Consider the following 16,230-nt stretch of genomic DNA (forward strand, 5'->3'; position numbering starts at 1 on the left):
TTTTTCAATTTGCAACAACCAAAACTTTACAATCAATGTAAACTTGAACTTTCAATAGAAGGCTTAGCAAAAAAATACATTAGTGTTAAAATGGTCATATGTTTTTATTTAAAAAGTAAATAGTCTTTGTAGTGTAGCGAAAAATAACGTTCAAAAGCTGAAAGTGGAAAATTTATACACAACCATATTTAAAATGCTTCGAACACAAGGTCTAAATTAAATAAAAAAAAATAGTTATTCACTTTTTAAAGTAGCCCTACACTAACAAATTAATAAACATTCAATTGCTTCTTAAACACTTTACTTAAAACCTGCAAATTTACATGGCATACTAAACAGGTAAGATGAGTTTCTTATGTAAAACGAATTGTAATGAACTCATCTCAAAACTCCCGCCGCGGGCGCGAACTTTTGGTGTGACATGGCTCGAGGAAAAACATCCGCGCGCGGTACTCCCGCGGCGGGAGCGGCAGATGTCGGTGTGACATGGCCTTAGGGTTGCGGTTGAATAAATAGTCAACACTGGAGTGAATACCTGGTAGGAAACTAATAATGATTTATTTGAATTACAGGCCTAACTGTCAAGGTACGCTGTTCAATTTTACTGATCGTAGAACGTATTTTTATGAGTAACGTCACTTAAAACCCGTCATCGATAAAACACTCTTAAATGGAAATTTATCTTAGTTAAGACATCTTAGCGTTTTTTACAGCAGAACAATCTTTAGAGTTGTCCAATATAAATTCCAACTAAGTTTAAAATATAGACATATTTATCACATGAGGCAAAAATATTGTGAAAATACTTATAACTTACTGCATATTTTAAGTAACAAAGTCAACAAGTTTTCATAACGCTCTTATTCTCGTTGGTAGTATTTCTTGTTGTATTTTAGAAGTTGGTTAGAATAAAACACAATCAATATACAGAGGACCCATGCGTTGAAAAATGAAAAGCACATATCAAGGAAAAGGGAGACATCCCTAGGGACCACAAAACTACAAAATCTCTGTTACGAAATTGTACTAAACATTTTATTCAATCCACTATATACACAATTATATTTAAGTATCATGGATATAAATAAACGAATGATTTATTTTTGTAACCTGGCAACAGAATCATTCCCTCTCAAAAACTTAAAGTTAAAACATAGTTTTTTTTTTTATTGAAAATGTTTAAGAAGTTTTTGGCCTGTAGTGTCGCAGGTGCGGCGGGTTGGTGGTGGATATCTCAAAGACAGAATCCTCCCCCACCACCAAGCTCCGTCAAGAGGGAATTGAGGCAGTGGGTCCCTAGGCCGGGGCAGTAGACGAGGAACAAGAAGTGACGGGGCCCTGAAACAATGAGGTGGACACAGTATCCAGAGAGCCAAAACGACATGGAGGTGGACAAAGACATCCATCCTGGAAATGGACAAAGTTATAATAATTCCCGGGGCCAGACAAAGGACGCATATGACACGGAATTGGACAAAAGACACACTAACCTGAAGTGAAGAAAGAACACTACCCGGAGAAAAAGGACACACAAACTGGAATGAACAAAGGACACACTAAACTGAAGTGAAGAAAGAACCCTGGCGAAGGTTAACAAAGGAAACATCAACCTGAAGTAGACAAAGGACACACTAACCTGAAGTGAAGAAAGAAAACTGCCCGGAGGTTAACAAAGGACACATCAACTTGAAGTGAACAAAGGACACACTACCCGGGGGTTAACAAAGGACCCATTAACCCGATTTGGACTATGACTTTATACAATATATATCTCAGGCCATTGTCTGCCACTGTTTATCTCGATAACCAAATAAAATGCAGTGATATATGGACAGTATAAGTGTCATGTGTTTTAGTTCAAGATTTAATGATGAGTTATCTTTTTTTCAACTGTAATTTTACTTTTGATTCAGTAACTGAAAACTCCTTAATCTCTGTAGCCTCTCAGTTAAACTCTTTAACAGTCACCATCCTGCTCTTGACTCAAGTGAATAGAAAAATTGTGTCTTTCAGAAAAAAATATACCTAATGTCTCAAATTGAGATTTTATTTTATAAGGATAAATCTGTAAAGTCTTTAATTCTTTAGCTTAGTGAGTAATGAGTAATTCATAAATGTACAAACTTGACTAAAGGCAACAACGGACAAATGGTTGAGTGACTATTATTTAGTACTTTATCATCTCTTGGTATCATCTCTTGCTAGAAAGCAACTGTATCTGCCATAGCACTTTTTGTGACTCCAGTTATTAGCGATTTACTAAAAAACGAACCCTCTGACACTGTAAAATCTACAGGTACTTATAAAATAAGATCGAAGTAAGTAAATGTAAAGTATTTGTAATTTTCAGTACTTTAGAAATTAGTTGACAGTATATTATCTAAAGGCAGCTTTAAATTTTCCTACATTCAACGTAATAAACAGAAAACTTTCCGACCCGAGTGAGGCATTTGTACTATGACTTCGTAAAACACAACTTAATTGAAGTACACAACATACAATACTGCGTAGTTAGTGCGTCGTTGATTTAGGCATTGGTCCTTACTTCAGGAGTAGATGTGACTGATAACTTTACGCACTGAGCTATAATTCTAACTGGAGGTAGCACTGAATGTCCAAGATGCGTGTCGCCAGCCGCCATGTTTGCGTGAGGTGTGAGTTATAAGAAGCCATGTTTAAAGTTATTTTTTCTAATTCACTGTTTCTAACAGCTGGTCTTATTTTATATCATGTTTACTTTTTGTTCAGTTTAAAGAAATACAGTCCACTAAAAACATCATCTAGTTTTTCTCTCTTAATTATCTATCTACATCTATCGTTCAATCTAAGTTTATCCATCAGTATCTAAATTCTTTAATCATTTGGTCCTTCTGACCCGGAATAAATAAGTAATTAACAGTTATTTTTTCAATTCAGTTATAAAAGTAATCAAGAAAATTTCCTGTTCTCAGTTGAAGTTATGTCCCTAGAATCCAAACTAGGTCTTCAAGCAACACGCTTAAAAATCTTAGAAAAAGCCACAGACTATTTCAAGGAAAAGGATATATCAACTATATTGAAGCCTCAAGTACAAACCCGGATTGATGTTATCGAAGCAGAATGGAGGAAATTCGAGAGGGATCACGAGAAAATATGTGAGTCAAAAGCTGACATACTAAAAGACCTAGCCTACATAAATGAAGATCACTACAGTCAAGCACTTGAAGCATATATGGTAAGCAAATCTGCAATGCTTGTTCTCTTAGATGAGCTATCGGTAAATTCTCAACAAAATCAAAGCACATCTGATATCAATACATCTAGTTCTATGAGTAAATCAAATCAACCTATACTACCTAAAATATCTCTACCTCAATTCTCAGGAAGTTACCAGTCTTGGAAACCTTTCCATGATCTTTTTTCTTCACTGGTGATCCAAAATCCTAACTTAACTGATGTAGCTAAGTTACACTATCTAAAAACCAGTTTGTCTGGTGTAGATCAGGCCCATAATTATAAAATCCCTCTCTATAACGTGCAAGAAGCATTTCATGTAACAATTAGGGAAACAACGTTTTTAGGGTATTTCGACCCTGCTGAGTACGAATATGCCTGTTGCCAACGCGAAATTTGAACCGGAAGTGCGGTATCCAAGATGGCGGCCAAAACTCTTTTTGCCCCATATCTCCCTTGTTAGTTGGCCTAAAATAATGGTTTAAACGTGTATATAGGGGTTTTTCAGATGCCAAACACATAACAACACTCAAAATTGACTTAAATTAAGTTTTGAGGGCATATCTTCCAAAATGGCGCCCAAGATGGCCACCAAAAACTATAATTTCCGCATATCTCCCTTGTTTTTTGGCTGAAAATAATTATTTAGACGTCTGCATAGGGGTTTTCTCGGATGCCAAACACATTGCAACACCCAAAATTTACTTACATTAAGTTTTAGGGGCATATATTCCAAGATGGCACCCAAAATGGCCGCCTAAAACTCTTATTTCCGTATATATATATCCCTTTTTTATTTGTTTAAATTAATTATTTAAACGTCTAAAAAGGTATTTTCTCGGATGTTAATCACATTGCAAAACTCATTATTTACTTCCTTTGAGTTTAGACGACATACGTTTCTAAGATGGCAATAAAAACTTTATTGTGCTTACGTGAGCTCCGTGCGTATTATTGTATTTAGTGTTTAAAACCAGTCAGATATCTATTAGTGGCTGAATATGTGCTACTATTTTTGAAATACCAATTGAAATTTAGCAATGTTAAAGTAGAAGGCAAATTGTTTAATGTACTCTGGTGGCACCGTAGATAACGCGTAGTACAACAGAACCTGTAATTAAGGATTTTTTAGAATTAAGTGTGTGATGTTGACGAATTTATCACTCATTTAAGGTGTCCAGTTATGTAAATAGATATTTATTGTAAAATATGACGATACCATACTTATTTTTTATGTTTTACATTAATAAATAATTTGATTTGATCTGAACGTGTAGTCCAACAGAACCTGTAAAAATTATTTTTTAGACCATCCCTAAAATCCGCAAGAGGTGGTGCATGTAAATTAAATTAAACAAAGGTACTTTATAACACATTAATAAATAATAATAAACAATTTGGTTATAATATTAACAATGATACTGTACTGTTATATTGCATTGATCTTGTGGTATCACCCATCAATGGAGGTTTGTTTACCATGGGTCTCAATGGATAAAATATATTTTTAAATGGTTTTTTATGGCAGCATGTTGGCCAAGCGTATATAAAAGTTAGTTTATGAAGAGTAAGTAAACAATTGTATACATGTGTACAAAATAATTGTTAATAAGGTAAAATCCTTTGTTTTCCAACCGTCTATAAAAGTTTGTTTGTGAAGAGAAAGTAAACATTTATATGCATTTATACAAAATAATTATTTAAGGTAAGTACAAATTGTATGTAATCCTTAATTTATTTAAACTTAGCAATAGAGAGTTTTTGAACAATTCGTTAAATAATCACGGTAAACACTATTTTTTATGTTTTCTCGTTTGTTAAATGTGAAAATAACGTATTGCGTCCCTATTGCTAAGTTTGAATAAACTAAGGATTTAATACAAATTGTACTTACCTTAAATAATTATTTCGTAGAAATGCATATAAATGTTTACTTTCTCTTCACAAACAAACTTTTATAGACGGTTGGAAAACAAAAGATTTTACCTTATTAACAATTATTTTGTACACATGTATACAATTGTTTACTTTCTCTTCATAAACTAACTTTTATAGACGCTTGGCCAACATGCTGCCATAAAAAAAACCCTTTAAAAATCTATTTTATCCATTGAGACCCATGGTAAACAAACCTCCATTGATGGGTGGTACCACAAGATCAATGCAATATAACAGTACAGTATCATTGTTAATATTATAACCAAATTGTTTATTATTATTTATTAATGTGTCATAAAGTACCTTTGTTTAATTTAATTTACATGCACCACCTCTTGCGGATTTTAGGGATGGTCTAAAAAATAATTTTTACAGGTTCTGTTGGACTACACGTTCAGATCAAATCAAATTATTTATTAATGTAAAACATAAAAAACAAGTATGGTATCGTCATATTTTACAATAAATATCTATTTACATAACTGGACACCTTAAATAAGTGATAAATTCGTCAACATCACACACTTAATTCTAAAAAATCCTTAATTACAGGTTCTGTTGTACTACGCGTTATCTACGGTGCCACCAGAGTACATTAAACAATTTGCCTTCTACTTTAACATTGCTAAATTTCAATTGGTATTTCAAAAATAGTAGCACATATTCAGCCACTAATAGATATCTGACTGGTTTTAAACACTAAATACAATAATACGCACGGAGCTCACGTAAGCACAATAAAGTTTTTATTGCCATCTTAGAGACATATGTCATCTAAACTCAAAGGAAGTAAATAATGAGTTTTGCAATGTGATTAACATCCGAGAAAATATCTTTTTAGACGTTTAAATAATTAATTTAAACAAATAAAAAAGGGAGATATATATACGGAAATAAGAGTTTTAGGCGGCCATTTTGGGTGCCATCTTGGAATATATGCCCCTAAAACTTAATGTAAGTAAATTTTGGGTGTTGCAATGTGTTTGGCATCCGAGAAAACCCCTATGCAGACGTCTAAATAATTATTTTCAGCCAAAAAACAAGGGAGATATGCGGAAATTATAGTTTTTGGTGGCCATCTTGGGCGCCATTTTGGAAGATATGCCCTCAAAACTTAATTTAAGTCAATTTTGAGTGTTGTTATGTGTTTGGCATCTGAAAAACCCCTATATACACGTTTAAACCATTATTTTAGGCCAACTAACAAGGGAGATATGGGGCAAAAAGAGTTTTGGCCGCCATCTTGGATACCGCACTTCCGGTTCAAATTTCGCGTTGGCAACAGGCAGATTCGTACTCAGCAGGGTCGAAATACCCTAAAAACGTTGTTTCCCTAATTGTTACATGAAATGCTTCTTGCATTGTCTTTTTTTGAAAACGGGCCTAGTCTAGTGATGCTGCTCAATTGCTAACAAATTTCCAAATAACAGGAGAAAATTTCATGCCAGCTTGGGAAAAACTTGTGACTAGATATGAAAACAAACGTGTTTTAATCAAAAGGCATTTGGATGATATATTTAATTTAAAACCTCTAGAAAATAAATCTGCTAGTGGTCTCAATCACCTCATGTCTACTATCAATGAGTCTTTAGGTTCCCTCAAAGCGATAGGATCTCCTACAGATAAATGGGATCACATCTTGGTGTACATGATTGTACAACGACTAGACCCAGAGACACACGAAGCATGGGAGATTCGTTACGGAGTCTCAACAGAACCCTCCACCCTAGAAGATCTATTCGAGCCCTGGAAAGTATTGAGTCACGAGCAACACCACTAAGCGATGTAACGGTAACTACACTACAATGTAAAGGTAAACCTCATCAAAATCTTAAAGTACATTCAGCACAAATTGTAGCAAAATCTCAGTCCAATATAGGAAATGATTGTCAACTGTGTAGTAAAGATCACTATTTAGCATTTTGCAAGGAGTTTCGTGAAAAAGTACCTAGTCAACGAAAAGAGGTTCTTGTGAACAAAAGATTATGTTTCAACTGTCTTGGTTCACATTTGTTAAAGGACTGTCGCTCAAATAAATCTTGTTTACAATGTAAGAAAAGACATCACACTCTAATTCATGACGCTGTTAGCCAGACTACAAATATACCTCATATAAAAAAGTCAAGTTCTCTCATCCCTAACAAATTCATCTCATCTACAGATAACACATCATCAAGCTCACACGTCTCCTCTAATCACATGCTTCCATTTAAGGAAATTAATCGACAATCTGTGCTCCTAGCAACCGCTCAAGTTAAGGTAATTGGTCCTGAGGGAAATAGTGTTATTGCCAGAGCTTTAATCGACCAAGGATCTGAAATCTCTTTCATCAGTGAATACTTAGTACAAACTCTCAATCTGAAGCGTTCATACTCCTCAGTATCTCTTGTTGGTATCGGTGGACATCAAGCCCCAACCACTCGTGGTATAGTTTCAATCAATCTTAGTTCTCTGTATGATACCAAAGTTAGCTGCTCTTTATCTTGTCACATCCTTTCAAATCTCACATCAAATTTGCCATCGATAACACCAAATCATTCATCGTGGAATCATATAAAGGGACTTCAACTAGCTGATCCTGCCTTCACGAAGTCTGAATCTGTAGATTTAGTCCTAGGAGCAGACATCTACACGTCTATTATCCTTCCTGGTCTAATTAAAGGTCCACCCCTCTCCCCAGTAGCACAAGCAACAATTTTCGGTTGGATCTTGTCTGGACCTACTGGAATGACGGAAAATAAATCTACCTCATCAATGTTTCATTGCTTGATTGAAAACAAACTTGATGATTTTCTTCAAAAATTTTGGGTACAGGAAGAAATTCCTCAAATTAAAGAATCAGTCAAGTCTCCTGATGATCAAGTATGTGAGGAACATTATCAATCAACCTTTTCTAGAGAACCTTCCGGTCGCTATCAAGTCCGACTTCCCCTGAAGGAAACAGTCAATCAGCTTGGAGAATCTCAATCGTCAGCCTTTCAAATTTTAACAAAGCTAAATACTCGTCTCTCAAACGATCTTGAGTACAAAAACTTGTATACTAATTTCATAGAAGAATACAAGGACCTTGGTCACATGTCTGAAACTATTGAAGAAATAGATTCTACCATTCCCATATATTACCTACCTCATCATGGTGTTTTGCGTCCTTCTAGCACGACGACTAAATTAAGAGTAGTTTTCAATGCCTCATTCCCAACTAGTTCAGGATTATCTTTGAATGACGTACTCTACAGTGGTCCAAAACTCCAAACAGAACTACCTGATATTCTCACTTGGTTTAGGCGCTATAAATTCGTATTTGCCACTGATATCGAGAAAATGTATCGCCAGATTCTAGTACATCCTAGTGATCGAGATCTTCAAAGAATTCTCTGGATGGAAAATGGTCATCTTAGAAAATTTCAACTACAGACTGTTACATATGGGTTATCATGCGCTCCTTTTTCTCGCCCTAAGAACAATGAATCAGCTTATCGTCGATCACGGTGATGCATATCCCCAAGCTAGTGAAATGTTGACAAGAGGGAGATATATGGATGACATTTTTGGTGGTGCAGACTCGATTGAAGAGTGCAGAGAAGTAGTAAAACAGACTGACGAGCTTTGCAAATTAGGTTGTTTTCCTTTACAGAAGTGGATCAGCAATGATCAAAATGTACTATCATACATATCGGAAAGTAATTGCGAAAAAGGCAATTCCTTATTGATAAACAAATCCTCCAGTATACGTACTCTTGGACTTACATGGAATCGATTCAGCGACGATTTTCAGTTTCTTCCTACTCTAAGTCCAAAAGACAAATGCACGAAAAGAAACGTTCTTTCTCAAATAGGTCAGTTATTCGATCCCTTGGGTTTTGTCTCTCCTATTATCATAAGGTTCAAACACTTCATGCAACAACTTTGGCTAGTAAAAATTCATTGGGACCAACTTTTACCTAATCACTTGCAAGACCAATGGAAACTCCTTGAAGCTGACCTACAATATTTGCCATTAGTTAAAGTACCTCGTTATCTTGTTCTTACCCAACTATCTTCGGTAGAAATTCATGGATTTTCAGATGCTTCTAAGCTTGCAATGAGTGCTGTAGTCTACCTAAGAATCGTTAATCGTGAAAATATCACTGTTAGTTTAGTTATTTCTAAAACTAAAGTAGCTCCTCTCAAGACAATGTCGATTCCTCGACTGGAACTCACTGCTGCTACACTACTAGTAAAACTTGTAAAGTATGTTCGGAAAATGCTCAACTTAGAATCTACCCAAGCATGGTTATGGACTGACTCTATGGTTTCCCTAACCTGGATCACAAATCAACCTTCAAAATGGAAAGACTTTGTGCGTAACAGAGTAAGTGTTATACAAGAGACAGAACCGCTCGCTAAGTGGAGGTATGTAGCAGGAAATGAAAATCCAGCCGACTGTGCTTCACGAGGTGTTACTGCTAAAATCCTTAGCAACCATAAGCTTTGGTGGACGGGTCCTCCGTGGCTGAATAAAGATGTTTATGAATGGCCATCCACGACGTTTGATCCAGCTCAAGCAGCGAAATCTGAACTGCGAATCCCTCAATCAACTTGCCACATTTTAAACTTTGAACCAGAACCAGAAATGCTAGAGCGCTTCTCAACACTGTCAAAACTATTACGTGTTACTGCCTGGTGTCAAAAGTTCATTGCCAAAGCAAAAAAATCCATCCCTACTAATTGTCAATCTTTTTTAACTCCTCAAGATCTCAACTCATCCCTTTTGTTGTGGGTAAAACTCATTCAAAAACATGCCTTCAAAAATGAGCTTGCGCGGTTACAAAACAACAGACCTTTAGAAAAATCTAATCTTATAAGTCTTAACCCCTTTGTCGATAACACTGGTTTAATGAGAGTTGGAGGCAGACTTGAACAATCTTCATTAGAATATGATTCAAAGCATCCTTATATCCTTCCGAAGAATTCTAAGTTCTCAAAACTAGTGATAGATGATGCTCATCTCAGGACTCTGCATAGTGGCACCCGTTGTACACTTGCAACCGTTCGTCAGAAGTTCTGGGTTGTTGGAGGTAGACCTATCGTCAAACGAGAACTGTTAAAGTGTGTTACTTGTGCTCGTTATCGCTCTCAAAGAGCTCAACAATTAATGGGGCAGCTTCCTCCTACAAGAACATCACCATCACGTCCCTTTTTGCACTCTGGTGTAGATTACGCAGGCCCTTTTGTAATCAAAACATGGCATGGAAAGAGAGCAAAAACCTACAAAGGTTATATTGCGGTGTTCATCTGCTCGGCGACCTCAGCTATTCATCTAGAGTTGGTTTCCAACTACTCAGCAGAAGCCTTCATAGCGGCTTACAAACGATTCACCAGCCGTCGAGGCATCTGTGCTACTTTAACGAGTGACTGCGGGACAACATTTGTAGGAGCTGACAAAGAACTGAAAAGATTGTTTTCCTCGTCTTCAGCAGAATCAGGTCAACTCAAATCCCTGCTTGCTAATGATGGAACTGAATGGAAATTCAACCCTCCTGCTGCTCCACATTTTGGAGGTCATTGGGAAGCTGGTGTTAAATCAGTTAAATACCATCTCAAAAGAGTTATGAAGACCCACCTACTAACTTACGAAGAATTTTCGACAGTGCTGGTACAAATAGCTGGTGTTAAATCAGTTAAATACCATCTCAAAAGAGTTATGAAGACCCACCTACTAACTTACGAAGAATTTTCGACAGTGCTGGTACAAATAGAAGCTGTACTCAATTCTCGCCCTCTCTGCCAGCTTACAGAAGATCCAGACGATCTAGCAATCCTAACCCCTGCGCACTTTTTAGTTGGCGAATCTTTAACTACTATCCCAGAACCTAATCAAGAAAACCAACCCACATCAAGACTTACTCGGTGGAAATTAACTCGCCAAATGTTGGAATCATTTTGGAAGAAGTGGTCTCGGGAGTACCTTCAACAACTTCAAGCAATATACAAATGGAGATTTCCTTCCTGTTCAATAAAACTCGGATCAGTTGTTCTTGTTGTTGATGAGCAATTACCACCATCAAAGTGGCCGCTAGCAAGAGTGACTGAACTTCATCCAGGTCGTGATGGACTTACCCGAGTAGCCACTCTGAGAACATCAAGTACCTCATTGAAAATACCAATAGTCAAGCTTTGTCCTCTTCCAATTGAAGTCAGTGATTAATATTTATTGCTCCTTCGGTGCAATGGGGGGGAGAATGTTTAAAGTTATTTTTTCTAATTCACTGTTTCTAACAGCTGGTCTTATTTTATATCATGTTTACTTTTTGTTCAGTTTAAAGAAATACAGTCCACTAAAAACATCATCTAGTTTTTCTCTCTTAATTATCTATCTACATCTATCGTTCAATCTAAGTTTATCCATCAGTATCTAAATTCTTTAATCAAGCCAGTTATTGATAAGAGAGCAGAAGTTATTGGATAAGAAGATTCACTGCTATACCAACCTAGTTATAAGAAGCCATGTTATTGCTATGATAAGAAAACTCACTGCTATACCAACCTAACAAAATCAGTGACACGCTTTTGGCAGACTTCTGCCATATCAGTGCTACCTCCAGTTATAATTTTAGCTCAGTGCTTTATCGTGACGATACAACAGAGCGTTTTCTGTACATCGGTAAACAACTGAATCAGAACCGAGAAAAAAAACATCAATAAAGGTAAACAAATTTGATACGACATTACCACAGTCACAAACGTGTTTGCACAATTGGATCTTGAATCAAATTGGTTGATATTAAGTTAATTGATTCCTATGTCAGTGTAATATTTACACTGTAAACGAGGATTTTGTAGTCACAGTATAAATGTTTTGTAATTGCGATAGATAAGTTGAAGTACTCTGAAAATATTTTGAAACTACAATTTGCAGTAAGGAACCATTCGACTGGGACGGGTGGCGTCGTCCTGTAATCCAGCTACTAGGAGGTCACGAATTGTGGATATTTATAGGCATGCACTGTGGATGCGATACTCCCTGGTGTGGATTAACGTCCACACGGGTGAGTACTACGACTATCCGCAGTACTATCCTGATAATTAGACCAATTCGTATATACCAAGGAAAAAAAGTGGTTCGGATTCCACTATAAACTGTAGGTCCCTTAGTCGCCATTAGCTGTATGGGCTATTAATAGCTGTGTATAGTGTTTAGCTGTGTCTAAGGAATATGTCGGCCTTAGTCACTAACAAGACTACAAGATCGCGCCACTCATCATACACTCATCTCCATTCATACTTGGCTTAAAATACCTACTTTGTATGGTCACCATTTCAAAGAAAATTATAAAGTATAAAGTATTCAGCGAAAACCGGATGGTCATTTGAAGGGGTTTCAGGACCTCTAATGAAGTATGAAGCTTAAATTGTATTTCGAACTGAATGGAGTACCTCATCTGTAATGGCTATCTGTTCCTCAACCATATATCCATTAGCTGTTCTTCCGTAGGCCTTTTCCTCTTGGATGTTGTAGAGGTGTGTTGTGATTTGTTCTTCTAACTGACTAAGGCTGATAAGCTTTGCAGTTTTTATCGTCCTTGCAAAAGCTACGACTGGTTGCTGCAGCGTGAGGTTGTATGCCTGTTCGAGCGTGTTTTGTCTAAGAACCCATTTTTCTACTTCACCAATTCCGCATTTTAATGTGTCACGTAGTTACGGTATTTTAGCAGAAGAGTAGAATATGGAGACGATTTCAAAATGCCATGTAAATTGTGTTGTCATCTGCTGCCTGGCACACACCTCATTACCTTCCCAGTAGCAGCAAACCGATTTACTGATTAGAATCATTGTTGTTTAAAAAAAGGAAATAAATCTGACAATTTTAAGGGAATATTTTTGTGGAAATCTAGCCAGACAAATGGAAATTCGCTTAGTATGCAGGTTTTCTGCAGCGTGGGTATTTTGTGTCCTTTGTAAACTGGTTGTTATCTCCCTTTTTCTACAGTATTACTTTTACTATAGACACTTAATTCAAAGTCCTGACCTAGAGTCTTTCCATGAACAAACTAACCTTATACACCTATCCTCCCCTTACTGTGCGTTACTAGCCATCTTTCCACAATAAAATTATTGACGACGATCGTTTGCTTGGCTTCAAAAGCCCCACCTTCCAATCTTTATCAATTTTCAGTTAGGCTTTGCAATATGTTTATTAGATACTAGTGGCTTGTATGGACATCGGTCTCTAAAAAGCTCAAATGTAAAACAAATTATTGTAATATATAAACTCGGAAGCAAATAATATTAGGATAGATATCCCAGAACAACATATCTTTTGTGTGAAAAACAGTTTGTTGATTGTCTTTGTTTGCTTTTTTTATGTTATTTTCAATAAATAATTTGAACGAATCCAGAGGCTTAACCATAGATAAAACATAGTGGTTTAACCCTGCTCAAGGCAGCAAACATGTTTGTGAATAAATATTGGTTTATTAAGTTAGATTCGTCTTTTAGTTAATGATGAAAATGCAATATTGGAAATTGTCTTTGTCAAAATATGAAAAGGCAACTATTTACCACTGCATAGAGCTAATAAAATCCATTATTTGTTTAATTTTATCAAATCCATAGCAACGAATTTACTTCACTTCTTAAAGTTTGAAGTAAACTTGTGAGTTAATTTTGTTAGCTCCACTGCTAATTTAAAAATAAAACCACATAATCGTGAAACAAGTTAGTGCACAACAAAGCTGCATATAACAAGCCTGCTTTCGAGCCTTATAAGGGAAGAAAAGAAAAGAAGGACTGCAGACGACTTATATCTTGCAGAAGACTTTTCACACTCTAGGACCTAAATGGAGAGAATCATAAACTTCATTTTGTGAGTATAACAGCCAGCAATTGTATGATTGTATGGTATTATTTAGATGTGGTACAATTCATATGTGGTTTTCATATAATTTAACAATGTTTAGGAAAGGGATAAAGGCAAACTAGGTTCACTTCATCACTTCACTAAAGAATGTTAGAAAAACAATCTGATAACTTGAATTATGTGTCTATATGTTGAAATTATCTTCTCTAATGATAAACGTAGCATTAACAGCAAGCAAACATTGAACGTTTTGTTTTATTTCATGAGTTAATCTAAAAGAAATGTTTCTAATTAAGAATGGTAACTCAGTTATATCCACCACTTTGATATCGAGAAAATGTACTGCTTCAAACTACATTTTCTCAATGGAAATCATAATGGGTGTTACTTTTTAAAGTTGATCCTTGAGCATTTTTTCTTTACTATTTACAGTATTTGAAAACATTGACTAACTTTAAAATATGATTATTATAAAAAATATGAATAGATCCTAATGAATTGTTTATTGCAGCACACCTGGTTGTGCATAAATGAGCCTGACAATGACCATGGACTAATAGCTCGTTCAAGGGCCATTAATTATATTTAGCTGAAATGATTATAATTTTACATTATTCTATATGTTATTTTGGTTATCATGAAAAAGTAGAGATTATATGATTGACGGGGTCTTGGAGGTTGGAATGTTATGTTGTATCTTGCCAATTATCTCATGGGTAGAATAATATACTATAATTGTTTGGTAAAACTCAATTTTTATTAATGAGAGACTTTCTATTCGGTCGTAATATTAACAATAACACAATAATCTTTTTCCAGCGACCATCCATTTGTCACGGGGGCTGCTGTGGTAGGCGCTGTCACTGGCCTGTGGTATGTCATCTGGGGGAGACGCCCCCCTCCCCCACCAGTTGAACCACCTGTCCAAGAGGACAATATTGACCGACGTAAGTACAATGGTGTAAAAAGTATGTTTGGTAAACCTTATGTACAAGGTTTACTTATTTACTTTATTTAGATATCTAAACATCCATGAACCGTTGATAACTTATATAAAATGAGAGTTTAAAATTTTGCTCAAGTAGTAGTCAAGGGTACCTTAGTTACTTAACTTATATTTTAAATTGTTTTGATTAAATATTAAGATAGAAAAGTTTAGCAAATTAACAAAGATGATGCCGGATTGTTGTTGGTTTGCGGTCAACTAAACATTCTAGATCCCAATGATTGATTATCCTAAGTAAAGCAAGGAGCATCCCTTAACGTAATTTTTTTCAATCCGAAACGTATCTTGGTCAAAATGCTAGACCCTCCATACTTCATGCATGTTGTGTAGTTATTCAGGTGACTTTAAAAGATTTTAATCTGATTTTTTAATAAAAGTATTAGACGGAATTGTTGTTTATGGTACAGATCCAACAAAGAACAAATTTACCTTATTGGTATGAAAGTGACTAATGTTACAAATTGAAGGATAGTTAAGAACAATGAATACTCAAATACATTGTTAATCCGAAACAATTACACAAATTTATACACATGATTACTCAAGTTACAAACACAAAGAAATTAAAATTTTAAAATTATCATAAACAAAGAATTGCATTTATTTAACTATTTTTTTTTTTTAACGATATATTTCTGTTTTTCAGAGGCAGATCTTCGATTTAGAATTCCCCCCCTCAGAAGAGTTAGAATAGTTAAATAAATGGAAATCGTGTTTGAGCAAACATCGTATTTGTGTGAAAATATTTGGATTAGGCCTATTTATGTTCTACAAAAATTTATGTTTAATAAAGGTTTCTTTAAAAACATTATCTTTAATTACAAATTACTATGAAAGAGTTTCACCAGTTATTGAGATTTTCTCTCTTTGCTTTGTCAAATCAAAGGTTTTGTTGTCTGATGTTTTGACAGCAAGGGTTCATCAGTTTTTACCGCATTGGGGGGCTTACACAGTATAACCCCACAACAGCAAACTTGCAGACTAAGCAATTTTCTTTCAAATTCATAGTCTACGCCTGTGGCATTTAAAAAAATCTGTCAATTTGGCGTATAGTAGTACACAGCTAGCATTTTATCCATTTAAACTTACTTTAACTTTTACTTAAACCTACGACAGCAGCTAATTGGAACCAAACAGTAACAAAAGCTATGAGAACGCAACCCTTTTCTATTGTTTAAGTGCAGTGGTAGAACATTATGGTTATGTTAGATGTGCTATAGAATAGCATACCGTA

At 35.5% G+C, this 16,230-nt stretch overlaps 1 protein-coding gene and 1 long non-coding RNA gene across 2 annotated transcripts; both read left to right on the forward strand.

Annotated features, from left to right (window-relative positions):
• Positions 1-10,027: 10,027 nt before the first annotated feature.
• Positions 10,028-11,338, forward strand: LOC129000221 (uncharacterized). The gene has a single exon (XM_054427176.1). It carries the CDS (start codon positions 10,028-10,030, stop codon positions 11,336-11,338), a length of 1,311 nt encoding a protein of 436 aa, XP_054283151.1.
• Positions 11,339-13,906: 2,568 nt separating this feature from the next.
• On the forward strand, positions 13,907-15,753 carry LOC128999670 (uncharacterized). The gene is made up of 3 exons (XR_008491316.1): positions 13,907-13,996; positions 14,810-14,937; positions 15,643-15,753. It is a non-coding gene; the product is annotated as an uncharacterized LOC128999670 (long non-coding RNA).
• Positions 15,754-16,230: the final 477 nt, after the last annotated feature.

Source organism: Macrosteles quadrilineatus, unplaced genomic scaffold (genome assembly GCF_028750875.1).
Source record: "Macrosteles quadrilineatus isolate MER2022 unplaced genomic scaffold, UCM_ALF_1.0 Scaffold_8__2_contigs__length_117827958, whole genome shotgun sequence".
Classification (NCBI taxonomy): Eukaryota; Metazoa; Arthropoda; class Insecta; order Hemiptera; family Cicadellidae; genus Macrosteles; species Macrosteles quadrilineatus.

Excerpts from the sequence above, each read along its gene's own strand:
- LOC129000221 (XM_054427176.1), top strand. The coding sequence starts at position 10,028 with ATGAGAGTTGGAGGCAGACTTGAACAATCTTCATTAGAATATGATTCA.